We start from the raw sequence: 25,602 nt of genomic DNA, 5'->3' as shown, positions 1-25,602 counted from the left end.
GGTTAATTAGCTGAGGCAACTGGAGGGGATGGGATTAGGTTTGTACCCTACCTGGCTTATGGCTTCCTCATACTATCAAGAGAAGAACATACAGGCTGAGGTGAGTGAATTACCTGAGGTCAGGAGTTCAAGACCAGCCTGGCCAACATGGTGAAACCCCATTTCTACTAAAAATACAAAAATTAGCCGGGGATGGTAACAAGCACCTGTAATCCCAGCTACTCAGGAGGCTGAGGCAGGAGAATTGCTTGAACCCAAGAGGCAGAGGTGGCAGTGACTGAGATTGTGCCACTGCACTCCAGATTGGTGACAGAGACTCTGTCTCAAAATATATATATATATATATAATATAGGGTGGAAGTCAGGAGATTTGTGTTCTTGTTGCAGCTCTTCCATGAACCAATAATACAAAATTCTGAGAAAGTAATTTAATGTGTGAATAGGAGCTGCAAAAGCTAGAAAGTCTTTCTGTAAAAAAAATTTGTTTTTTTGTAGAGATGAGATTTCGCTGAGTTGCCCAGGGTAGACTCAAACTCCTAGTCTCAAACAATCTTCTTGTTTTGACCTCCCAAATTTCTGGGGTTACAGGTATAAGCTACCACACCTGGCCAGACTATTTTTGGTATATTGATCACACTGTTACAGAAGACACCAAGATGCAGACCAGTTGACGTGTTTTCTTCTTGCCTTATTCCTTATCAAATATACCACCAGCAGTAAGTCAGTAGTCCTAGCACTGTTTTTTGTTTGTTTGTTTGTTTGTTTGAGATGGAGTCTCGCTCTGCCGGCCAGGGTGGAGTGCTGTGACGTGATCTCAGCTCACTGCAACCTTCGCCTCCTGGGTTCCAGCGATTTTCCTGCCTCAGCCTCCTGAGTGGCTGGGATTACAGGCGCATGCCACCACACCTGGCTAAGTTTTGTATTTTTAGTAGAGACAGGGTTTTACCAGGTTGGTCAGGCTGGTCTTGAACTACTGACCTTCGTGAACTGCCCGCCTCGGCCTCCCAAAGTGCTGGGATTACAAGCCTGACCCACCGCACCCAGCCCTTAGCACTGTTTTTAGACCCAAACTGAAAGTGGGATTCTTTAATAGATCAGGTAGACCTGGACATCAGAATTGGCATGGCTCCCCTGCAATGAAATAGATTTTCTCATAGCCAATGAAAAATTAGGTGACTTCTCTAGGAAAGGGGTAGGGAGATGTAGTATTCTGTCCTTTTTTTTTTTTTCTCAACTTTTCTTGAGGCAGAAGTTGTGGTTTGAAGCCAAGTGTGATGGCTCATGCCTATAATTCTAACACTTTGGAACACCAAGGTAGGAGGATTGTTTGAAGCCAGGAGTTTGACAACAGCCTGAGCAACATAGCAGGACCCTGTGTCTACCAAAACAAACAAAAACCCAACAAACTGTGGTTCCATAACTCCACGGGTCCACAACTTTTGCCGCTTATGAGTTTCTTGGCATAAGTATCCTCCCAATTAATTCACAGACATGTCAAAACAGGAAGAAGGATTTCTAAATCAAGTGTTTTCAGAGGTTAGTGTTTGCCTCTGAGTGACCTTCACAGCCCGTTTCTGTGGAAGATACAGAGACTTCTTTTTTTTTTTTTTTTTTTAGCATAGCTTGATGATAATTAGCAGTAGTTGCTATTAGTTTTCCTAAGAAAAAAGGAAATTATTGCAAGGGCAGTGATGGGGTTTTCCAAAAGATCTCCCCTCTCAAAAGTTTTGTCTGCTGTATGCTGGGGAAGTGGCAATATAATGAGAACTTAAAACTCCTTTCTTGCTCAATCAATATTTAAGATTTAAGGAATCTTGACGGTTTTCCAAAAGATCTCCCCTCTCAAAAGTTTTGTCTGCTGTATGCTGGGGAAGTGGCAATATAATGAGAACTTAAAACTCCTTTCTTGCTCAATCAATATTTAAGATTTAAGGAATCTTGACAATGTAACTTTTAAGAACACTGGTCCTAACGATCATTTTATTGATTTGGGTTTGGTAGTATCTTGTTAACATATTTGTTTCTGTCTAGTAACAGGATTAAATAACACTCTAATAAGCCTAGGATGTAAGCACTAGGTATGTCCCCACACCAGGGTTATAGAAAGCTGCACTTTACTAATCACTTTCGGATAATGAAAATTAGGCTGAATTGATGGCTAGTTTCTTGAGTCTGCCTTGTGATCAGTCCAGAGTTGGTTTAGTTAGTCGCCCTACTTGGGGTGTTGTCATGTGGATCGTATTTGCCATTTGTCCCAATTCTATGGTTCAAATCCCTAAAGACCTAAGCTCCTCAGACCAATTAGTTCAGAGAAATGAAGCTGCAAATAACCTCTGGTAGCTGGTCGGAGCCCTCTCAGCCCTGTTGCTGTCCTAACAAGCCCAGTAATTGACTTGCTTGATGAGCACAGCGGAGCTGTTTGAGCCTGCTCCTGGATCTAAGAAGGAGGAAAACAAAACAGGGAGTCAAGCAGTGGGAGAACTATTAAAATCAAATCAAAAGTCTAAATAAAAGACAACCACTTCTCTACTGCTGAGCGTTCTGAAAATGAACTAATTGGAAATTAGTGATTGGAAATTGAGAGCTGCACAGTTTCTTCCTTGGATGAGGCATCCATTTGCATAACCCCAGAGGATCCAGGAGACTTTTTCTGAGGCTGCACATTGACTCTCCACCTAGATATACAGTAAAGACAGGTTCTTGCTGCAAGATGCTTCCCTCCCCTTTCCCCAAAGCCAAGAAAGAGAAATGAAAGATGGCTCAAAAGTCTCTGGAAAAATCAGCTTTAGAGAAGAAAGGTAACTGTGACTTCACCACTCTCCCCACTGATAATCACTTCTGTGGCTCAAAAATACTCATGCTTTTATCTTTCTCATATAGAATGGAACTCTGAAGATCATTGACCGTAAAAAGAACATTTTCAAGCTGGCCCAAGGAGAATACATTGCGCCAGAGAAGATAGAAAATATCTACATCAGGAGTAGACCAGTGGCACAAGTTTTTGTACATGGGGAGAGCTTACGGGTAATAAGGATTTTAACAATGGCTTTTTTCAGTCACAAATCATGCTGGTTCCTGTAACTACAGGAATTTGTATAGCTGGGTTCAGAATGAGAAGATCCAAGCTTATAAAACTAAAAATAATAATAAAAAAAAAGAAGTTATATTCCAAACCTCAAATAAGGCAATTTCAATTAAAAATTTTTTGAAACTTTGATGGACTTTGTACTCAATTTAGTAGAATTGTTTAAAATGGCTATACTAAAAGGTAGCAATTCAGTATAAAATGACTTTGGGAGGCTGCAGCAGGTGATCACAAGGTCAGGAGGTTCAAGATCAGCCTGGCCAATATGGTGAAACCCCATCTCTACTAAAAATACAAAAACTAGCCAGGCATAGTGGCACGTGCCTATAATCCCAGCTACTTTGGAGGCTGAGGCAGGAGAATCGCTTGAACCCAGGAGGTGGACGTTGCAGTGAGCCAAGATTGCGCCATTGCACTCCAGCCTAGATGACAGAGTGAGACTCCGTCTCAGAAAAAAAAAGAGCTCCACATTGCACTTAGTTCTCATTCCATAAGGAGTTCCTTAAGGCTACGTTTAAGCGCAGTATGTATAAAACAACACACTGTTGCAGTATGTACAAAACAACAAACAAAACTTCAATCAACAAACTGTTGTTTTATACATACTGTGCTTGAACGTAACTTTGAGGAACTCCTTATCCCCAAACAACAAACTGTTTTATACACACTGTGCTTAAACGTAGCTTTTTGGGGGTAAGGGGAGAGTTGACATAGACAAGCCAGAGATGCTTCAAGTTTAATGTTGAATAATTACCCAGGCTGGAGTGCAATGGCGCGATCTCGGCTCACAGCAACCTCCGCCTCCTGGGTTCAGGCAATTCTCCTGCCTCAGCCTCCTGAGTAGCTGGGATTACAGGCACGCACCACCATGCCCAGCTAATTTTTTGTATTTTTAGTAGAGACTGGGTTTCACCATGTTGACCAGGATGGTCTCGATCTATTGACCTTGTGATCCACCTGCCTCGGCCTCCCAAAGTGCTGGGATTACAGGCGTGAGCCACCGCGCCTGGCCCAGAACATCTTTGTAAATGAGATATTATGTGGGAAAATGGCATTACAGTTCCATGGGTGTTGAAAATAATATGGTGAGAAAAGAACACTAGTACTGGATTTAAGGTTTTGGGGAAATAACAATTACAATGACATAATTCTGCTTTATTTAACTACTGGAGGACATTCCTACACGACTTCTCTCATGCCCTTGCACCTTTATTTCCTTTCCATAGTCATCCTTAATAGGAGTGGTGGTTCCTGACACAGATACACTTCCCTCGTTTGCAGCCAAGCTTGGGGTGAAGGGCTCCTTTGAGGAACTGTGCCAAAACCAAGTAAGTACTGCCTAGGAAAGCTTTATGCACCCCCATGGGCCCATCATGGAGGAGAGGATGCCTCACCAGCTCCTGCATCTGTCACAGGTGGCTCCAGCCCAAAGAGACTGAATAGTTTTACGAGACTTAAAGATAGGATGGAGAGTTTAAAAAATAAAACTCTCGGCTGGGCACAGTGGCTCATGCCTGTAATCCCAGCACTTTGGGAGGCTGAGGCGGGTGGATCACGAGGTCAGGAGTTCAACACCAGTCTGGCCAAGATGGTGAAATCTCTATTAAAAATACAAAAATTGGCTGGGCGTGGTGGCACACCTGTAATCCCAGCTGCTCTAGAGGCTGAGGCAGAGAATTGCTTGGAACCTGGAGGCAGTGAGCCGAGATTCGCACCACTGCATTCTAGCCTGGGCGACAGAGCGAGAGTCTGTCTCAAAAAGAAGTAAGAAAGAAAAAAGAAAACACTCCGTTCTGTTTAAAATAATGTGTTCATTCATTGTGGCAGAAGATTGGGAAATAAGAGTAAAAATGCTATTCAGAGAAAACTGTTAACATTTAGATTTGCCTTTTCCTCTTGGTTTTTCTTTAAATACTGGGCATATAACATTCTTGTGCACTGTTTTATATTCCTGCTTTTATACTGAATGGCTGTTACAGGCACTTTGAGTTGGTTCATGCTTAGCCCTTCAGGCTCTTTTCGAAACGGCCATGCATTAAGCAATGTTTTGTATTCTTAGGCTGTAAGAAAAGCCGTTTTAGAAGACATGCAGAAAATTGGGAAAGAAAGTGGCCTTAAATCCTTTGAACAGGTGTGTACTACAACTGATGTTATACTGGCCTCTGGTCATATTAGAAAGTTTTGTTTAAAGTTTCTATCTAATGAGGTTTAAATGTATAATATCTAAGGAGTTGATTTTAGATTTTGTGCAATTAACTCCAAAATGACCTTTCGTAGTTACTTGTATGGTCCCTTTTTTTTGCTGTTTACTATCCCTTCTCCCATCTCCCTACTCAGTTCTTTCTCAAATTATATTTGTGGGCATGGGCGCGTGTTACCGTTCTCTTTAACCTCTCACTGCATCAACCTCACTTCCTTTACAGAGCACTTAGAGGGCTCTGCAGAGGAGCCCAAATCACTAATGAGCATGGATGTGTGTGTGTTCATCTTCCAGGTCAAGGCCATTTTTCTTCATCCAGAGCCATTTTCCATTGAAAATGGGCTGTTGACACCAACATTGAAAGCAAAGCGGGGAGAGCTTTCCAAATACTTTCGAACCCAAATTGACAGCCTGTATGAGCACATCCAGGATTAGGATAAGGTACTTAAGGCTGGAAAGGGCTCAAGGCAGCCTGCCTGCCCACTCTGCACTGCTTGTGGGAACATGGATTAAAAACTATTCTTACATTTGTTTTGTCTTTCTCCCTGTTTTTTTTTCCTACTAAACTCTAATACCATAGCTTTTGTTTTATATTAAGTGAGAGACGTATAATGTGTAAACTTAGTCCCAAAATAAATCAATCCTGTCCTTCCCATCTTAAATGTTGCTAATATGAAGGCTTTAGGGCTACTTGTATTAACATGCCTGTCTTCGAGATCCCAGTTCATGTTCTATGTTCCTTCCTCATGATTTCCAACCTTAGTACTATAAGTGACCACAAGTTCAAGGGTTATAGGGACCCTCTCTGTCTTCTTCCTTGTTGTTTCATGGTAAACATAACTTGCCAAAAGTCTTAATATTTATTTACATCTTCTACTGTTCAAACTAAGAGATTTTTTAATTTTGAAAAACTGGTTATAATTCATGTGTTCTAGCTGCTCCCCCAAACCACTAAAATTTTAAATAGTTTTAACCTATCACTCATGTCAATCATATCTGAGACAAATTTCTCCAATGCTCTTCTGTGTAAACTAAATTATGCACAGAAGGGAAAAGTTTTATCATACCAAATATTTCCTAAACTCTAGTTAGATCTGACTTGGGAGTATTAAAAATTGGGTGTTGGCCAGGCACAGTGGCTCAGGCCTGTAATTCCAGTACTGTAGAGGCCAAGGTGGGCGGATCACTTGAGGTTGGGAGTTCGAGACCAGCCTGGCGAACATGGAGAAACCCCGTCTCTACTAAAAATACAAAATTAGCTAGGCGTGGTGGTGCATGCCTGTAATCCCAGCTACTCAGGAGGCTGGGCAGGAGTATTGCTTGAACCCAGGAGGCAAAGGTTGCAGTGAGCCAAGATCGCACCATTGCACTGCAGCCTGGGCAACAAGAGCAAAACTCCACCTAAAAAAAAAAAAAAAAAAAAAAATTGGGTCTCTGACATATTGCCCAAAAGGAATGCTGTTAAAAGCATTATTTGCAGTAGAAATTGGGGATTCAATCTGTTCCCTACAATTTGCTGCTGAGCTGGAAGCTGTGAGGGAAGGAGTTGACACTTAGGCCCAGTGAACTTTTCCAGTAAATGAAGCAAGCACTGAATAAAACCCTCCTGGACTGGAAACAAAGATCTATGGGCAAGCAAGACGCCCACACAACAGGCTTATCTTCTGTGAAGGAAAAACCTGATCCTCCCCCACCCTCGGATTCCAGTTTCTGCTCTACCTTACCCCCAGATAACACACGTTGCTTCTACTTGTAAAAAGTCTTTAAACGATTGCAGATTCTTACGTTGTGGTGTTTATTGCCTCATGGACCATAAGAATCAGTCTTAAACAAGGACACCTTAAAAATCAAGTACACTATCTCTTCTTAAACATGGCTGCAAAATAGAATTATCTGGGAAGTTTAAAAAGACACCAATGCCTGGGTGTCACTCCAGGGATTCTTATTTAAATGGCTGGATACAGCCTGGGCAGTGGGATTGTTGAAAGATCCCCAGATGATTCTAGTCTGCAGCCAGGTTTGATAACTACTGAAGAAAATAAGTTCTGAAGACCAAACCTTCTTATCCCATAGCTGTGAAGAATAAAACAAATACCAGCTGAGGCTAGGCTCAAGCCTGTAATCTTAGCCCTTTGGGAGGCTGAGGTGGGTGGATCACCTGAGATCAGGATTTCGAGACCAGCCTCACCAACATGTGAAACCCTGTCTCTACTAAAATAAAATACAAAAATTAGCTGAGTATGGTTGCCCATGCCTGTACTCCAAGCTACTCAAGAGGCTGAGGCAGAATAGCTTGAACCCAGGAGGTGGAGGTTGCAGTGAGCCAAAATCATGCCATTGCACTCCAGCCCGGGCGGCAGAGTGAGACTCTGTCTAAAAAAAAAAAAAAAAAAAAAAAAAACCAGCTGAACCACAACTCCAACTGAGCACAAGTTATATCCGTTCTCTTTTACCGTCTTTGCTATATTCTAAGTAATCTTGAATATTAATAGTATTCCTTTCTGGCCTCCAGCTGAGTTAAAGAGAATGTTCTTGGTCTTTCTAGACTTTTAGCCCAGAGAAGCCAAAGAAATGTCTATTCTTGAGTATCTGAAACGAAAGGGGAGGCAGGAATTAACTTATTAATAAGGTCTAGCTCCTGTTATCACTTTAACTTTCTCGCCTTCACTTCATTTCCTATTCTCCCCTCACTCCTTCCAGCTGAACCTCACCGGTTTCCTTCCTGTTTATCAAACATGTCAGGTACATTCCAGCCTGTTTTTGTTCTTGCTGCTCTCTCTAAAACGCAGATATCCCAAAGCACATGACTTGTCCCTTCATCTGCTTCAAATGCCAACTCACTCAAGACTGTCCTACCTTCTTGCTTCACAATAACATGACTCCATCTAACATATATTTTACATGTGTGTTCACTGCTGAATTCCCAAGGACTTTTCCCTTATTCTTAACTATTACAAGACTGGCCCCCAAAGCTTGACACTCCCTGCCTTTGAAAGTTTTCTGAAGTCTAGAGAAATATACTTTCTTTTTCCTTCTGGTATTTTACTCCTATGCTCAGACAAGTGCAACTTCAAGCATCCAAGCCCATCAGCTTGGATCCTACCACTCACACAAGCTTTAGTTTTTTTACTCAAGTATACAAGAGTAGTTTGATATCACTATGTTTATTGTCACGGGATCCTTGGGGTCTCGCTTCACCAGCTGGAATGCTCTGTGGCCGGCAGCCCAAAGTCCAGAGGGGGCCTAGGTGGCAGGGCGCTGGTGTGTCAGCACCACTCAGAGCTCATGCATACCCAGCCTGGTCCTGACAGCGCCAAGCTTGGCCTCACCTTTGTTCCAGAATGGGTGCCAGAAGCAGGGAGAGGCCAGGCGGTGTAGAGGGTTTCGGGGGTTTCCCTGGGCCCCCTAGAGTGCAGGGATGCCCGGGTCTACAGCCATGGCTGGGCAGCTGTAACCACGTCCAGCTCCCGCCTATTCTCGGCTCCCTCCCAACTCCCCTCAGGCCACCACTGCCATCTACTGCCATCACTATGAGCTCAATATCCCATTAACAAGGTTAATATATTGAAGCAAGTGTGTCATCTCTTAAGACATGTTTTAAGATGCCAATTTTCCACAGGGCAGCAGAGCAGTTTTTCCATAAGGAACGAAGACGAATCTTTTTAGTCAGCAAAATGAAAAATGCTTTAAGTAAAAACTGATTTATACAGAACAGCCATTGATCTTTATTTGATTTGACAAAATTTGCATTATTAAAAGACAGGTAACAAAATTTGAGCTTATACTGAATCTGACAAATTGAATTCTATAGTATCTAGAATATCATATAAGAAATATCAACTGAGGGAAAAGTCCCACATGCAGATGCTCCTGGCAAGGGGGGAACCGTATCTGCAGGTGAGGTCCAGAGTGTGCAGTGCATAAGAAAATCCTAGAGAAAATGCCATTCACTTACTCGGGTGAAATGTTTTTCTTTTGAGGGGGAAAAAGAGGTGGTAAAGAGGGGCAAGAATTCAAAGGCATATGCAGAATGGCTTCTCCATTTCAAAACGGTAATAAAAATATTTAAATCATGGCACTAGGGCACCTTTGAGGAAAAGAACATCTTAACCAGAGTAGGCTCATTGCATAATTCTTTAGTAATATGTACAATTTTCAAGTAATTAAGCAGACTTAAAGGATAATTTCGTTTTAACAGTAGCTATCTATTTTTCTTCTCGCCCTCTGGAGCTTGATCTGTTTCAGCATCACAGGGACACTTTTCCACACATTTTCTAGGGAACCATCCCCTTATTCTTGAAACACCTGAGGGAGAAAATGAAATTGAGGTGAAATAGTCTGATGGATGACAGTGACATTACTGAAAGCAGTAAGTCCTATTGATTCAAATTAATAAGCTTTTAGACTTATATTTTCCCCTTCGCTATTATAAGCACATTTTGAAAGGGGGAAAAAAAAATAAGGTTCCTAACAAGCTAGGAACAGTTATTTCCCAAATTCTATGATCCAGAATAGGGACTAATGTGGTTAAAGACGGCTCCTAACTAAAGTTGGGGGGAACTTAGTATGGGTGTTTACTTATATGTGTATGATCAGCAAAGGTGTTCTGGGCACACCATTATACTCCGTCTTTTCCAGGGAACTATCTCCTTGTAGCCTTTGTGAATTTCCTTTTTAGACTTTTCCTAACATACAAATTCTTTTTTTTTTTTTTCTGAGATGGAATCTCGCTCTGTCACCTAGGCTGGAGTGCAGTGGCATGATCTCAGCTCACTGCAACCTCCGCCTCCCAGCTTCAAACGATTCTCCTGTCTCAGCCTCTGGGGCACCTGGGATTACAGGCGCACACCGCCATGCCCAGCTAATTTTTGTATTTTTAGTAGAGACAGGGTTTTACCATGTTGGCCAGGCTGGTCTTGAACTCCTGATCTCAAGTGATCCATCCACCTTGATCTCCCAAAGTCCTGGGATTATAGGTGTGAGTCACCACGCCTGGCCTAACATATACATTTCTATATCAAGGCTGTCATAAGGGGTTAATTTATGATTAACCCCCAATTTTTTTAAAGAACATCCCAAGCTAATCTTTATTTTAAAAAGGAACAATTCTTAAACTTAAAACACAAAGTTTCAATCTACTGGTTTTTATAATAACTTAAGAAAAATGCTCATTCAAAGCTGTGGGGGGCAAATAGTACAGGGGTTTGGTGCACAGAATGTGGAGTCCGACTGCTTGGGGTTCAGCCCTAGCTGTATCTGTTTTTAGTGCATGGCTATGGCAAGTTGCTTAGCCTCTCTGTTTCAGTTCCCTCAATTAAATGTAAATGATAGTGTGTACCTCCGAGGTCTTTTGGGGACTTTTACATCTTAAGTGAAGCACTTATACAAATACTTGTCCCATAGTTAAGTATGAGCTCAAATGTTAGCTATCATTAAAAAGGCCTGAAAAACACAAAAGCTCTAGAGAAATACATAAGGAACTTCTTTTCGTTGCTTAGTGATGTGCCCTTCTGTGCAGTTCCCCTAATGCATTAGGCATGTGATTATTTTATATAAGTTATTCTTGTAAAACCTGGAATTATTGCTAATAGTCTTGTCCTTTAAACATGCCCTTCCATTTCCATACCTTCTATAAAAGAATCATCAAGAATTTTGTCTCCATACAGCCAGTATCTGAAATATTTAAAAGATTAAAATTAATTTTTTAGGCTAGATATTAATTTTGTCAAATACAGTACTTCCTATTACTTACCGTAAACCTCTTGTGGCTAAAACAAATTCCCCTTTTTGTAGCTGTATTCGAGGCTCTTCAGTGCAGGGGCTTGTGAAGAAGGTTTTGATTCCTTTATTCAAAGGGCAGCAGGCACCACTATAATCTTCTATTACTTTATAGCGAACCTGTCATCAGTGATCAGAAGAAACCTTTAAATATTCACCCATGGTATCTGACTTTTAAGTCTGAACTTCAATTTTTAAAGGGAGATCCGAAATATCCAGTGACAAGCCTTCTAGTTCCCATTCTAGGGGAACTTCCCAGTTCCCCATCCACCCAGGTCCCTGGGAAGCAACTGATGTTTCTAGTTCTCAAGGCTTTTCTTACTCCTCATTTCAAGCCCATAACTAAGAATTAAATTTAGAGCAGGGCTGTCTAAACACATTCTGCCATGAGGAAAATGCTCTGTACCTTTGGTATCCAATGCAGCAGCACTTGACACACATAGCTACTGAGCATTTACAATGTGGTTAATGCAAACAAGAAATTGAATCTTTAAATTTATTTAATTTTAACAAATTTAAATAAAACAGCCACATGTGGCTGGTGGCCATCATATCCAACAAACATAGTTGTAAGGACAGGTTTCACATTAAGGAGCTATATAGAGGATAATTATTTTCCTATGTTGGCAATATAAATTGACTGAATTCCTTCCAACCTCTAGTCTCAACTATTTAAATTTAAAAAAAAAAAGTTAACTGCATCAAATTTTAACAAATGTATTAAGGAATATTATTTAATAAAAGCCAACAATTGGTTTCTAGTCTAAGTCAATTAAAAACTATATGGAAGTACACAGCCTAACAAAAGAAAAAAAATTATCATTGCAAAAGAAGTACTTACACTTCTGACTCTCTTATCTGCTTTCTGTTTCAACTGTTCTATCTGTTTGAAAGAAATAAAAAGAAAAAATGAAGTCTCTTGTCTCAATGTTGAAAAATAGCCTTTCCTCATCAACTGTCAGAGTGGTATGGCAAACTCCCAATTTTCCAGCATTTCAAGTTGCTGATAATTTAAAGGCCACAGGTTGTTTCAGCATGGAAATAAGGCCTTATGACTAAGAACCAGGGGCTGAGAGTCAGGTTTTCTTTCTGCTGTTCACTCTGATGTCCTCGTCTGTGTATATTCCTAGAGTGCCTACTGTGGCCCAGGGATCAGAGAGTATATTCTCTGACCTCATGAAGCTTCTCAGGTGAAAACACTGAGATTCACTGATTCTGCAGAGACATATCAGACAAACTACAAATGAATAATGAAGAACATTTAATAATGAAGTTGAATGAATGAATAAAAGTCATCATTATAACTTCTTTTTGACATAACTACTATTAAATAGAACTGTATTAGATATAGTAGGAGAAATAAAGATAATTCATGGTCTCTGTCCTAGAGTCTTATTAATTACAGATATAAAGAAATAAAAATATGCAACTTCATAAGCTACCCTATAGTAGTATATGATTAAATGCTGAATTCAGATGAGTCTACAGGGGTAGGTTAGACTTTACAGAACAGGTAGACTGGAACTAGTCCTAATCATTTTAGATAGAGTGGAGGTCACAGAAGATGGAAAAAATTGTGGGCGAAGTTGGGTGACAGGAATGTACAAGGAATTCATATGATACTGTCAGTTGGAAGGTCATTTTTGGCCAGATTTCATAAAACTATGTTAAGGGATCAGGACTTAATCTCACAGGTATAGAGGGTTAAGGAGAGATGTAAATAAAGGAAGAAACATGACACAAGAAGTCCTTTAGGATTATTAGATTCATTTTGACAGAGTGAAAACACTCGTATGACTTATTTTACTACGATTACGTCACTTGAGTTGAAGGGGAGTTAAGGGAAAGAAGGTGAGGCAAAAAGGAAGGGCTACTTGAAAAAATATACTCACTGTTAAGCTGTATTGGTGACAGCCTTCTCTTACTGGCCACTCAAGTCCATCTCCTTCAGGGATCCCTGACCACGTAAATACCTGTTTAAAGTTCCTCCATCTACTTCCCATATCATAAGGAAAAACAAAGACTTCATCGAGTTGATAATATTGAATTCGATCTTTAGCCTGTGGGTAACAAAGACATAAGATGGCAGGTACCTCTGTCTAAGTGGCCTTCAGTAATATATCATTGAGAACACTTATTTCTCAAGTTTCTAGCATTCAAAACAATACTTCCTCCTCACTGTAATATTAGTGCACACAGAAGCAACAGGCAACTTCATCACAGTACAGGAAGAACTTGATATAGAACACCAACCTTGTATGTGATTACCTGGAAAATATCTGACAGGATTTCTTTAGGAATAAGCACTCATAAAGATTTACTAAAAGAGTTAGCTAACTTTATCTCATATATAAAATGTCCTCAATGCTCCTGGTTGTTCACTTATATAAAAGGGATGCTGATAAACAGATTCAGGAGAAAGGTAAGGGTTTATTCAGGATGGAACTGTTTTATTCAAGACAGAACTGTTCTGTGGGGTGCACGAGAATGTAAACAGTTGTATCAGAATGTAACAGTTGTATCTCAGGTGCAGTGATGCCCGTGGGAATGGCCAGAAAAGGTGTAATAGGTGAGTTGTTTTATGAAAAACATTTTTTAAAGGTAGCAGATATATACAGGAGATCTTCTTTCTTTTTTTATACTATCACACATGTATGCATACTCATTTATATATGCATTTATATGTACATGTTATGCAAGTACATAAATATTCAGCTTGCATAAATTATATTCCAGGCATTTAAATTGTTAGCTTTAATTTAAGGAAATAAACTGGCTTTGGATTTCTTAAGTTCCACTGACACCTAGTGGTAAAGATACATTATTTATTTTAACAATAAGTGTACAAACTCCTGGAAATTTGTTGGATAAATTTATAGTGTCTGGTAATTTCTATAACTTTCCTATAAATTTAATATAATCATTTATTTGAATTTTTTAGTCAGCAATAAAGTACTTCTTCTGAAATAATTTCTAGTCTATGGCCATATCATTGAGCATACCCAATTTCATCTGAAGTAATTTCTAAATGTAGCATGGCAGTTTATAAGGAGCCTTTGTTATTAGCAAAAACTAAAAAAAAAAGTGAATCTAATGTCAATATATTTATTATGCTTATTAGAAATGATACTTTGAAATATTTTATTATTGGGGACAATGTTTATGGAAAAGCTTATTGCAAGTATTTGTAAAGTGATATTAAAGTTAACTATTTACAAAAATATTAATTAAGCTATAATGCATATGAACCTATTAAATTATATCAATCCATCCTCACCCAGAAAGTAAAGAATAATTTCTTGAGCCGGGCGTGGTGGCTCAAGCCTGTAATCCCAGCACTTTGGGAGGCCGAGACGGGTGGATCACGAGGTCAAGAGATCGAGACCATCCCGGTCAACATGGTGAAACCCCATCTCTACTAAAAATACAAAAAATTAGCTGGGCATGGTGGCGCGTGCCTGTAATCCCAGCTACTCAGGAGGCTGAGGCAGGAGAATTGCCTGAACCCAGGAGGCGGAGGTTGTGGTGAGCCGAGATCGCACCATTGCACTCCAGCCTGGGTAACGAGGGAAACTCCGTCTTGAAAAAAAAAAAAAAAAATTTCTTTTTCCTTTTTATAAACAAAGCTTCAGAGTCTTCAAAATGGACTTAATTTCAAAGAACAGATATCCAGGCTAAAAATTTACAAAGAAAAACTGGTAAACATAAGAGTCATTTACAAAATGACTAAGACATGTCTTTGCCTAACAGAAGCACTCAATGAAGTTAGGATTCTAACAATACTGTGTGTTAAAAGGTGACAAAGGGGTGTGGCAGATGCTATGGGAAAAGGGAACAAAGTAAACAAAAGGTACTTAGCCAGTCTAGGGAGGGTCCAGGAAGGCTCCTTGGGAGAAACAATACCTTAACTAAGTCTTGAGAAGCAAGAAATCAAGGGAAAAGAGAGGGAAGAGTGTTATAGGCAGAGGGAACAACACATGAAAGGATACAAAAGTGTAAGATGTACAAACTGTGTAATTTAGTACCAAGTGTGAGACAGGGTAGAGAAGGGTAGGAAATGAGGCTGGAGAAGTAGGTAAGAAGTCAGCCGAGTGCAATGGCTCATGCCTGGAATCCCAGCACTTTGGGAGGCTGAGGCGGTGGATTACTTGAGGTCAGGAGTCTGAGACCAGTCTGGCTACATGGTGAGATCTTTTCTCTACTAAAAATACAAAACCTAGCTGGGTGTAGTGGCATACACCTTGTCATTCCAGCTACTTGGGAGGCTGAGGCAGGAGAATCACTTGAACCCAGGAGGCGGAGGTTGCAGTGAGCCAAGATTGTGCCACTGCGTTACAGCCTGGGCAACAGAGCAAGACTGTCTCCAAAAAACAAAAAAAGAAGTCATAAAAAGTCTATGTAGAAGCTAAGAAATCAGACTTAAACCTATATATCAGTGGTTCTCAAAGCATGCCTTGTAGACCACTTTGAGTTTTCAACACTTCTTCTTGCAGGTCAGCAAGGCCAAGATATTTTCCTAATAATACTGAAATGTTATTTGTCTTTTTGTTGTGTTGACATTTGCAATGGTGAATAAAACTGTTGGCATCTTAGCAGAAACCAAGGCAGTTGCACCAAACTGTGTTAGTAGTTATAAGCAATGTCATGTAAGAATGCCCCTTCCCAGCTACTCAGGAGGCTGAGGCAGGAGAATTGCCTGAACCCAGGAGGCGGAGGTTGCGGTGAGCCGAGATCGTGCCATTGCACTCCAGCCTGGGTAACAAGAGTGAAACTCTGTCTCAAAAAAAAAAAAAAAAAGAATGCCCTTGATGAAGCAGTAAAAATTATTTTTAAATATTAAATCTCAACTCTCAAGGAGATGTCCTTTATTTTTAATATTCTGCATGACAAAATGAGAAGTAAACATAAAGCATGCCTAAATAGAATGATCATCTCAAGTAAAATAGTGGCTAAGCTGTAAGCTAACAAAAGCTGTACAGCCAGCTTTTTCCATGTAACACTATTTTTACTTGAAAGAATGAGTAATGTAGCAAACTAAGGTTATTCAGACTTCGGTACTTGGTGAACATTTCCTCAAAAATGAATAGTCAGGCAGTCACTTCAAGGGAAAGGGCTGACAGTATGGATTGCCAGTAAATATTAAGGCTTTCAAATGAATATTAGAATGTAAAAACCTTGTATCTACCACTGTGAGCCTGACAGCTTTCTAATACTTAAGAATCTTTTCTCATAAAACTGATATATTGATATAAGTGAATGCTATTTTGGGATACTGTATAATAAAAGGTGTTAACTTTTGGAAAATCTACATAACCCAGTAAACTAGTATTTCCCAAATGACCAATGCCTGATGTTACATAAAACCACATATTGGTAAAAGACTCATCCAAAGAGCAAGATAGATTGATGAGTTTAATATAAAATGGTATAAAAATCTTTGATAAGAAATAGCTCTTGTCAAGTTTTTAATGTAACATGGAAGAACATCCACTATTATCATGTAAAGGCCTATTAAAATACTCTGTTCTTTTCTATCTACTTATCTGTGTCAGGCTGGATCTTCATATACTTCAATCAAAGCAACATATCTCAACAGACTGAATGCAGAAGTGAGAATCCAACTGTATTCTGTTAAGTCAGATATTAAAGAGATTTGTAAAGATATAAAACAATGCTATTATTCTTCTTATTTTGTAATTTGGAAAATGTGAACATTCCCGAGACAACAATCCACTTGCTTTGCCAGGCAACTCTTTGTATACAAGCTTGCTCCCCTTCGTTGGCATTATCTGCCCAGACCCTGCACGTATCTGGGTTTCAACCCCTGCCACAGCAATGGTGAGGCTCTGAGAAGTTTTAAACAGGGAGCAGGGGAGTCAGATTTGTGTTTCACACTAGAATCACAATGGACAGTATGAGGTTGTGAGGTCTGTGACAAGCTAAACGTTAGGAGCTTCATTGAATGTCTAAAACACTGAGAAAAACTTGGTGGCAGCTTGGTTGGGTGGAAGCTCCTTTCCAAATGGGCTGCTTTCTCCTCTAGTCTACGAGACAACGGACAGATGGTTTGATGTGTGGCTTAGGCCTCTGCAACCACTCAGGGTGTATGAGGGGCACATTTCTGCAGGAGTTACAGAATGAATAAAAATGTCTCCTATATTCACCTTTTTTTGTGGCATGCAAATGACTTACAGAAGCCATTTGGCAGCCATGTTTTCACTTTCAGGCACTTTTTGTTAATCTGGTCTATTAATAGACTTTATTAATATGGAGGACTTTACTAGTCCTTTATTAATATATATTACTAATACTGAAGAAACAATTATTAAAATTTACCTTCTCTTCAATCCATGATTCAATAGAAGTTTTGTTTCTGAGAATTATTTTCATCTGGAAATTAAATGATAGTAAAATTTAATAATGTGACCCAGGTTCCTTTAAGATTATCATATTCATAATCCTCTGAGATAGCTATTATTACTCCATTCCATAGACAAAGATACCAAGGATAACAGAGGTTAAATAACATAATTACCATGTCATCCATCTGACTCCAAAGTCTGTTCTTAACTACTCCACCCTGGTACCTCTCGTAACAATGATTACACACATCCATAATCAAATCTGAATCTAGTATTTTAATCAAACTTCATGTCTTGAATACTATTTTCAGAGCAAGGTTTTGACAGCATTAAAAAAACATTAATATAATCCATTTAATCAGTGCTTACTTGTAATTTGCTCTTAAAATCTTTTATCACTATTTTTAACTAACTTTAAATTTATGATTAATCTATGAGAAGTAACAGTGACTAATTTCAGTCAACCTTAATATTTCACTTGCCTTAAAAATAATGAACGTATTCAACCTTTATTCCATTATTTGATTTTCCTAGATATGACCAATTCCACATATACAGGCTTTTATATTACAGGATCTTAGTTTATTTCTAATATAACTCTAAATTAGAGGCATTGGGAAAAATTTTTCAAAGAATTTGGTTCCAGGCTAGTAGACAATAATAACATATAAACAAAACCAGCTTACCTTAAAACAAAACCAAATTACCTTAAAGTCTGGTTGTGCCTTCACAGAGACAGTGTAGCATGTTAGAAACAGCTTTGGTGGAGGCTGTAATGAGCTAAGATCGTGCCACTCCACTCCAGCCTGGGCCGACAGAGCCAGGCTCTGTCTCAAAACAAAAGAAAAAGAAACAGCCTTGGCCCAGGAGTCCTCATCATATTCCAAGGGCCTAGCACAATACCTGGCCCACAGTTGGCCTCCAATGAACGAATAAATGAATTATGCGAATGCAATAAGTTATAAGAATAGTTTCTGGTTCCTTCAGGGCCAGGTCTCCTCCTCTCTGTTCTCATAGCACTGTGCACATAAATCTATGATGTGTATATATATGGTCTTGTATTAGGGTTAGCTGTTTACTATTAACTGTCAGTTGCTAAGGGCAGCTACCGCTTCATTATCATTTTTGCAGCCTCAGAAATTAGCAGTGATTAATCAGAGTAGGTATTACATAGCATCTTTATCATAGGGCTGTTATGGAGATTAAATGAGCTAATACATGTAAGGTGCCTAAAACGGTGCCTTACACATAAGATGTGCTCAATAAATGTTAGCTTTATTATGATTACTACTATTATTAAATATATACTATTACAAAGTAACATTGATGTTTACCAAGTACGTGAAATGGGTGACATTGGGTAAGTCACTTAAAGTTTTTGAGAATCAATTAATTAATCATCTGTAGGGAAGGGAAAACAGTAAGACTTCTCTACTGGGGTGGATGTGAACAGCAAGATAGACTGTACAGGTGAGAAGAACTCTCTCAATTCTGAAGTGCTCCAGAACTTACCCAACTCCAAGGTAACATTTTAAAAACTAAATCAATACCTAGAAATTCTGGCAAAATTACTTCAAAATTATCGGACTAATACAGAGGAGATTAGTTACTTAAATGAAATAAGCAAAAGTAATTTCCATGTCATACTGCATACTTGAACACAGCCTTTATCTCTTTCTCGTTCAATCAGTCCCAGTAACTTGACACTTTTAACTAGAGGGAACAGAGATGCTTACCTGGATAACAAACAACATCCCGACAGCTATGGTTGTTCCCAAAGCTAATCCCAAGGCAAACAAGGTGGCAGCAAATGCAGCTAATCCAAATGGAACAATTGGAAGAGGATCTCTCCGGGCTGCACTCATGTCAATCTTCACTGTGTTCCATCCAAAGGAGAGCTATCACAGCAACAACAGCATACACACAAAATATTTGGTTGTGGTACCTGGTCAGACTCTACTGTGACATTTACAACAACTTGATCAAAGAGATGACAACATGACCCTGTGGCCAAAGCAAACACAGCTATTTTTAATTAATATTGTAACTTGTGCTCAGACCGACGTGCACGATATCATTCTTAGTTTTCTCAAATGTGACTTTTTGTTGTTGTTTCCTCACACAGTGTCAAGAATACCCTGCAAATATTAACACGCATCAACAACACTAGACACTAACCTAAACCAGAACGGTCTTCTCTCTTCTCCTTGCTACTGTACACTGCAGTACTCTTCCACAGCGACAGGCGCTACCTAGAATTCAGTTGTTTCTTCCTTCATGTTTTACAGACAGTGGTGAAGAACTGATAAAATGCAGGCCGAATATGGCCACAGATGTGTGCTGCCTGGCTTGCATCATGTTTCAGACATTCAGAGTTAGGTGCCAACATTTAAAAATCGAGAGATTTCACAGAAAAATCCAGATTTTCAGATTTTTGTGGGCTGGAATTCCCAAACACCACAAGCTGGCAGATCAAATACGGGCCGTTGCCTCCTCAAAGGACAGACTCTCCAGTTTGGCAGTCCCATCAGGTGTCTGTCCCTTGTTTACTTTCAAGGCCTCTTTAGGGAGTTTTCTTTGTGTCCCCTGAATTTGATCTCATGACTACTTGTCCATAAATCAACCTGATCTGTTGCTGGTTTAATCTGTTTATATTTTATGGTGTGCTCTGCTCCATGAGCCACCTTCCAGGCACTAGAATCAGAAAGGAACAAAGAACTACAGCTTGCCACATGAATGGATGGAAGTAGGAAGCACTAGTGTGTCTTTTTTTCTTGCTCTTTTTTTTCTTCTCACTATTCTTTCCATAACTATTAAGTATAAAGTCTAACGAATTATATATACAGTACTAAAATAATAATCAGCTTCAACTAGAGTATGTTAAGTTTCCAGAACAAATAATCTTTCCTCATCTTAAAATGTAAGTTTTAATGCTTTCTAAAAAGGAACCAACACAGCAGTAAAACAAAGTTCTGTTTCCTCAACTAAATCACAGAAAGCATATTTCCAAAGGAACCTCTTAAATAATCTAGATAACTACCATTTAAACTGGCATGGATGATTTTGCAACAAAACATTTTCATTTTCACTTACCCGATTATAAAGCTGTGTGTACATAGTCATCACAAAAATGAAAGCAGCATGGATACAACCCAGTGGTGCTAAAAGGAGAAATAGTGTGAACGAAGCATGATTTTGGTAACCACAACAGTTGTTGATCCAAGGACAGTGATGGTCCATCTTCATCACACATCTAACAAGAAAAATTTACATAAAACATGAGGCAGAAAATCCTGTCTACTTTAAATAACTCTGGTCTTCAAAAGGTCAAGCAAATAGGAATCCAGCATGTCCATGAGCAATGGAAGAACTATACCTCATAGAACAGAAAGAAAAATCCTTATGAGCTTTTTTAAAATTATTTTTATTTTTTTGAGACAGAGTCTTGCTCAGTCACCCCAGCTGGAGTGCAATGGCATGATCTTGGCTTACTGCAACCTCTGCCTCCTGGGATCAAGAAATCCTCCTCCATCATCCTCCAGAGTAGCTGGGATTACAGGCACCCGCCGTCATGCCCGGCTACTTTTTGTATTTTTGTAGAGATGGGGTTTCACCATGTTGGCCAGGGTGGTCTTGAACTTCTAACCTCGGGTGATCCCCCCGATCTGCCCTCCCAAAGTGCTGGGATTACAGACGTGAGCCCACCGCATCTGGCCATTATGAGCTTTTAACAATTATGAACAGTGACTCCTTTTAAATCCTAAACAGCACAGGAAAGGGCAGGCTTTGTAAAGCTTCTTAGGAAAAGATGTCAGCTACAAGTATTTGTTTAAAGAAGTCAGGAGACCCACTCAAAGATGGTCTCTTTATAATGCTCATTACAAAGCAATGAACATGGTTTCTGGTTTTTGCCTAGCTCGTAAGTGCAGTGACCCAAGTGAACTACAACAGACTCAATGAATCCCTTATAAACCTCCATTGAGGTTACTGGGTTCAAATAGACATATGTAACTTCCTTCCTGTTCTCACAGTATCTTTTAGTTATGGATCTCTGAGATAAACAAGCTAACTCCAGAATATAAGACATGGTATAACAAGCAATGTCTTGCCATGCATCTGTTCCTTACTGTTGCTAGAAGAAAATGTTCTGGCCTTAAACAACACTTTAGTCACTCTCAATGGTTCTATAAATTTCTTTCTAATCAGCGATTATAGTTGTTCATTAAAAAAGGTCCTAGGTTATTTCACATTTTTAATAGTTATTTGGTATTCTTCTGATTAAATTTCTGATTTTAAAACATTTGTGATAATAGGCACCTGGATTATTAGATTTGTATAAAGTGTAAATGTTTGTTAATAAGTGATGGGAAAAAGCAGATCTCCCTTATAATTTAGAGTCAGAACAATTCTAAAGTTAGTCCAGATGGCAGCTGACAAACACAATTAATCTTGATATATGAAAACAAACTTAAGGTATAACTTTTTACCTTGTTCTTGCAGGGCAAGATGCAAAGCAAATTTGTATTTTTCTAGAATACCTTTTTACTTGTAACAAAGAAGAATTACATCTACTTATTATCTGGATAATTTAAGTATAAAATGGAGATTATGGACACAACTATTTTGACAATATTTTTTATAATATGGCAACCTTGCAGTGAATAGAAGTAGCACTAACATAGAAAGAACAATGAAAACATCAGTAATTAGTTGATCAGTCCCCAGTGAACAGCAAGAAAGACAGGTACCTGTTACACTTTCTGCAGTGATGTGAACGTGGTGCCTTGTATGCTTGGCAGACTTTACAATACTGGAGATACATGGTATCCTGAGAAATTTCCTTGGGAGCAAAACAGAAACAAAAACGCATCAGATACCTGAACCCAAGTATGATTCCTACAGTATGATTTTCTTTTACGGGAGATAGGGAAGGGGGGAATCTTAATTTGCATTTCCAGTCCTCTTATTTGAGCTAAAATATTTTTAAATAACAATTTTCTGATAAGAACATCATCACTTTCCCAATTACCCAGAAGACATTTAAAATTTTTCTTCCCTATGCTCTACCCAAATTCAATGTCACTAGTGGTTCTGCTTACCCCCAATCTTGGTGGATTGAGAGGAGTTCAGAAAAAAGGTAGCTTACAACTTGGCAGGTATTTTAGAGTGAGGAGTTAAGCATGAGTTGATACTCTTTCTGAAATCTGCTCCCTCCTTGACATTACCCGTTACCTCCTCTTTCTTCAGCCATTTTAATCACTTCCTAACCGGTTTCTTTTACTGTGGTTTTTCTTTAGCACAAACTGTATATTGTCAAAATCGTGTATTGTCAAAATAATATTCCTATAATACAACTCTGACTATGTCAGACTCTGGCTGAAAACCTCTAAAACTCCCTATGGCCTACAATTTTTCATGTATTTGAGATCTTCCATGATCTGCCTTTATTTTGGCTGACTCTGTACTACATCATCTTTTTCCCAGTCACACAGGGCTGTCCATTGTTCTGAATATATGCTGCCACCATTCTCTCAACCTGAAATGCCCTCTTCCCCATCTCCTTTGGAAATTCCCACTCCTCCCTCAGGTCCCCGGCTGAAAATGCTCAATTCTTCTATCATTAACAGCACCCATCATGTTCACAATTTGCACAAGTGCATTGGTTTCTTGGTTAGGTTATAAGCTTTTTCAGAAGGCAAATTGTGTCTTACCCTTCCTGTACTCATTTCGAATAATACACAGCACACCATATACACCAGTGTTTCCCAAACTTTAATATACCTAGAATCATCTGGGGACTTTATTAAAATAAAGATTCTGATTTGGTAGATCTGAAGTGGAGCCCAACATTCTGCCTTTCTGACAAGCCATCAGGTGATGTCCCTTAGTAGGAAACATGGACATCATAAGCATAAACTTTCTAGTAGGTTTTAAGCTATAAATGGATTTGGACCATATTCCCAATGTTATATTTTCAGTGCAATGATTTAAAAGCCTTATGATTTAAACCAGCAGTTTCTAAAGTGCTGTTCTCAGTTCTAAGGGATGTTAATGTATTACATGAAAACAGATCCTATATCTAAACCTCATTGTGTATGACATGTGATGTTTCCTCAACTTTTGACCATGAACTCACCCAATCTCCAACTTTTTTTTAATGCAGAGCAAATATTCAATAAAATTGAATATTTGGAAAATGCTATTTTGGATCAATATCTTCAAACAGACATGAAATAAAATCTCTGATTAGTGATTAGAGTAATACACTTAATCTCCACCAGGACAAACAGCAGGCTGTGTTTAGTATTATTGGTTAGCAGATAAGGCAAAAACCAAATATATGATTATCACTAAAGTTCATTGTCTTACCGGTTTCCACCCCAGAGGGACAAAGCCCGGACCGACAAACATGGCATTGAAGTAATTATAAAGAATCATGACAGTCCAATTTATCAACATGATGAAATTCACACTTCCTCCAGTTGTATGTAAGGGCCAATACCACAACACAGAGTCAATCATGGCCATTGTAGAACATATTGCTATGACACCAAGGGCTATGATGGGACCCCAGTGACACAGTCTCTTTAATTCTTGGAGATTTTCAAACTTGATAACTGAACAGAATGTACCCATTTTGGCAAGGAAGAATGCCTTCCTACTTTTAAAGAATTACAGATTTCCTTTTTCTGTGCACACATTTCCATGTGCCACAAGTCCATGTGTGTTCTTTAACTGTCATGCCTTCAAGCTGTGAACTATAAACGCAGATTACGCCATTTTCACTGTCAGGCACCCAAAGCTCTTTATCTTAACTAGGAGAATCCAGTATCTTGGTCTGAAACCCAACCTAATGAAAACAAAATGGGAAAGTTCGGTTAAAAAAACCTTTATTACATACCATACTTGTTAACTACAATAAACACCTACACGACAGCATCTCACAAGTGGGATGTGTATCTTGACCAATGTCAAAAAGAATTACTTTTGACTTCTCCAAAATATGATATAAATCTGAATGGCATGTAACCTGGATACATGATTCCAAAATAGTTGTTTTTATCCCTTCTCAGCTTATCAGGGCACTGTCACCATCGAACGCTTAGTGAATAGTTTGAGAAGACAAAGAATTTTAGAACTGAGAATCAGGACCTTAGAGTTGATCTAATTCAGTTGATCTAAATCAGTTGATCTTCTTCATAGAACAGAAATTGGCTTAGAGAGGCTAAGTGATTAGACCAAGGTCACAAGTAAGTAACAGCTGAACCAGAATAGAAGCCAAGTCAACGAACTCCCTTTATGAAGTTTTAAGCTGCCTCTTGAATTAAGTCAAGTGTTAGTCAGACATGGACTGCGCCATTTGCCTGCAGTTCCCCCACCCCGCCCTACAAACACCAAGAGAACAATTTGGGCCAAAAGTAATGAAGCAAGAGTGAAAGCAAAGAGAACAGCCAAGGAAAGGAAGGAAAGAGAGAGAGCGAGGGTGCATGTGTAGTGTGTGTGAAATTATGACCAGAAGAGTATATGGGAAGAACCTGAATTAGAAGATCAGAGGGAATAAAGAAGAGGAAATGCCTCCGGGAGCGAGGGAAATGGAAGGCAGGACGGCGAGCTTGGGGAAGATTTGGGGAAGGAGTGGACTGGAGTGAGTCCGGGAAAGAGGATCTGAGCTACATGGATAATACAGACTATCATGCGGCAGACGCTGTTGACTTGTGCCTCAGTTTCCCGCCCAAGTCATGGAGCAGAGGGCTTAGAAATAAATCCTCACCCAAGGAAGAAATATTCCAGTAAGCCACGTTGGTCTCGACATTCAGGAGAGCCTGGTCCCACTCTGGTGGTGCGAAGACCACCAAAATCGTGCTTATATTCTCAGCCTTGACTCCCACCTCAGTGTGGTCCCCGGTGTCCGCTCCTCAGCCATCGCACATCCGGGGCGGCCTGGGCTCACCCGGAACAGATTTTTTCCTCCTTGGATGACTCGATCATGGGCACTTCAGTCCAGGACAAGCAGACAGCACACCCCGGCCTTGAGAGGCTGGAGTGTGGGACCTGCTATGACCCGCATGCCCCTCCGCCAGCGCCCTCGCCGCGACTCTCCCGCTCAGACCCCCTGCGCAGTCTCCGTTTCAGCCACTTCCGGAGGTTCGGCTGCTCAAACTTCCCTCCAGAAGCAA

The 25,602-nt window shown here is 39.6% G+C and overlaps 2 protein-coding genes across 8 annotated transcripts in view; one reads left to right on the top strand and one right to left on the bottom strand.

Moving 5' to 3' along the window:
• Positions 1–5,814, top strand: part of ACSL5 (acyl-CoA synthetase long chain family member 5) — a 52,187-nt gene extending 46,373 nt beyond the window's left edge. For all 3 annotated transcript variants that reach the window (XM_012447997.3, XM_012447996.3, XM_012447998.3), the window contains exons 18-21: positions 2,881–3,024; positions 4,312–4,413; positions 5,145–5,216; positions 5,580–5,814. In XM_012447997.3, the coding sequence (XP_012303420.2) occupies positions 2,881–3,024; positions 4,312–4,413; positions 5,145–5,216; positions 5,580–5,720 (459 nt within the window). In that variant the 3' untranslated portion in view covers positions 5,721–5,814. The remainder of the gene's footprint in view (positions 1–2,880; positions 3,025–4,311; positions 4,414–5,144; positions 5,217–5,579) is intronic.
• Positions 5,815–8,986: 3,172 nt separating this feature from the next.
• On the bottom strand, positions 8,987–25,575 carry ZDHHC6 (zinc finger DHHC-type palmitoyltransferase 6). Of its 5 annotated transcripts, none has more exons than XM_012447999.2 (12): positions 25,197–25,575; positions 23,795–24,275; positions 22,174–22,265; positions 20,519–20,678; positions 19,162–19,323; positions 18,133–18,252; positions 17,400–17,453; positions 12,956–13,123; positions 11,905–11,946; positions 11,038–11,183; positions 10,912–10,958; positions 8,987–9,590 (listed from the first exon to the last, which is right to left on the bottom strand). In XM_012447999.2, the coding sequence occupies exons 2-12, from the start codon at positions 24,059–24,061 to the stop codon at positions 9,487–9,489; spliced, it is 1,362 nt and encodes a 453-aa protein (XP_012303422.1). In that variant the 5' UTR covers positions 24,062–24,275; positions 25,197–25,575; the 3' UTR covers positions 8,987–9,486. The 5 variants fall into 5 exon arrangements, with proteins under 5 accessions (XP_012303422.1, XP_012303423.1, XP_012303424.1 ...); XM_012448000.2 differs by having other exon boundaries at positions 25,315–25,575; XM_012448001.3 differs by lacking the exon at positions 18,133–18,252 and having other exon boundaries at positions 25,197–25,573.
• Between the last annotated feature and the right edge of the window lie 27 nt (positions 25,576–25,602).

This window comes from Aotus nancymaae, unplaced genomic scaffold (assembly GCF_030222135.1).
Source record: "Aotus nancymaae isolate 86718 unplaced genomic scaffold, 86718_ANA_hifiasm-v0.15.2.pri h1tg000010l, whole genome shotgun sequence".
In the NCBI taxonomy this organism is placed as follows: domain Eukaryota; kingdom Metazoa; phylum Chordata; class Mammalia; order Primates; family Aotidae; genus Aotus; species Aotus nancymaae.
The sequence above is the reverse complement of the archived record's forward strand: the minus strand, read 5'-3'. Positions and strand labels throughout refer to the sequence as shown.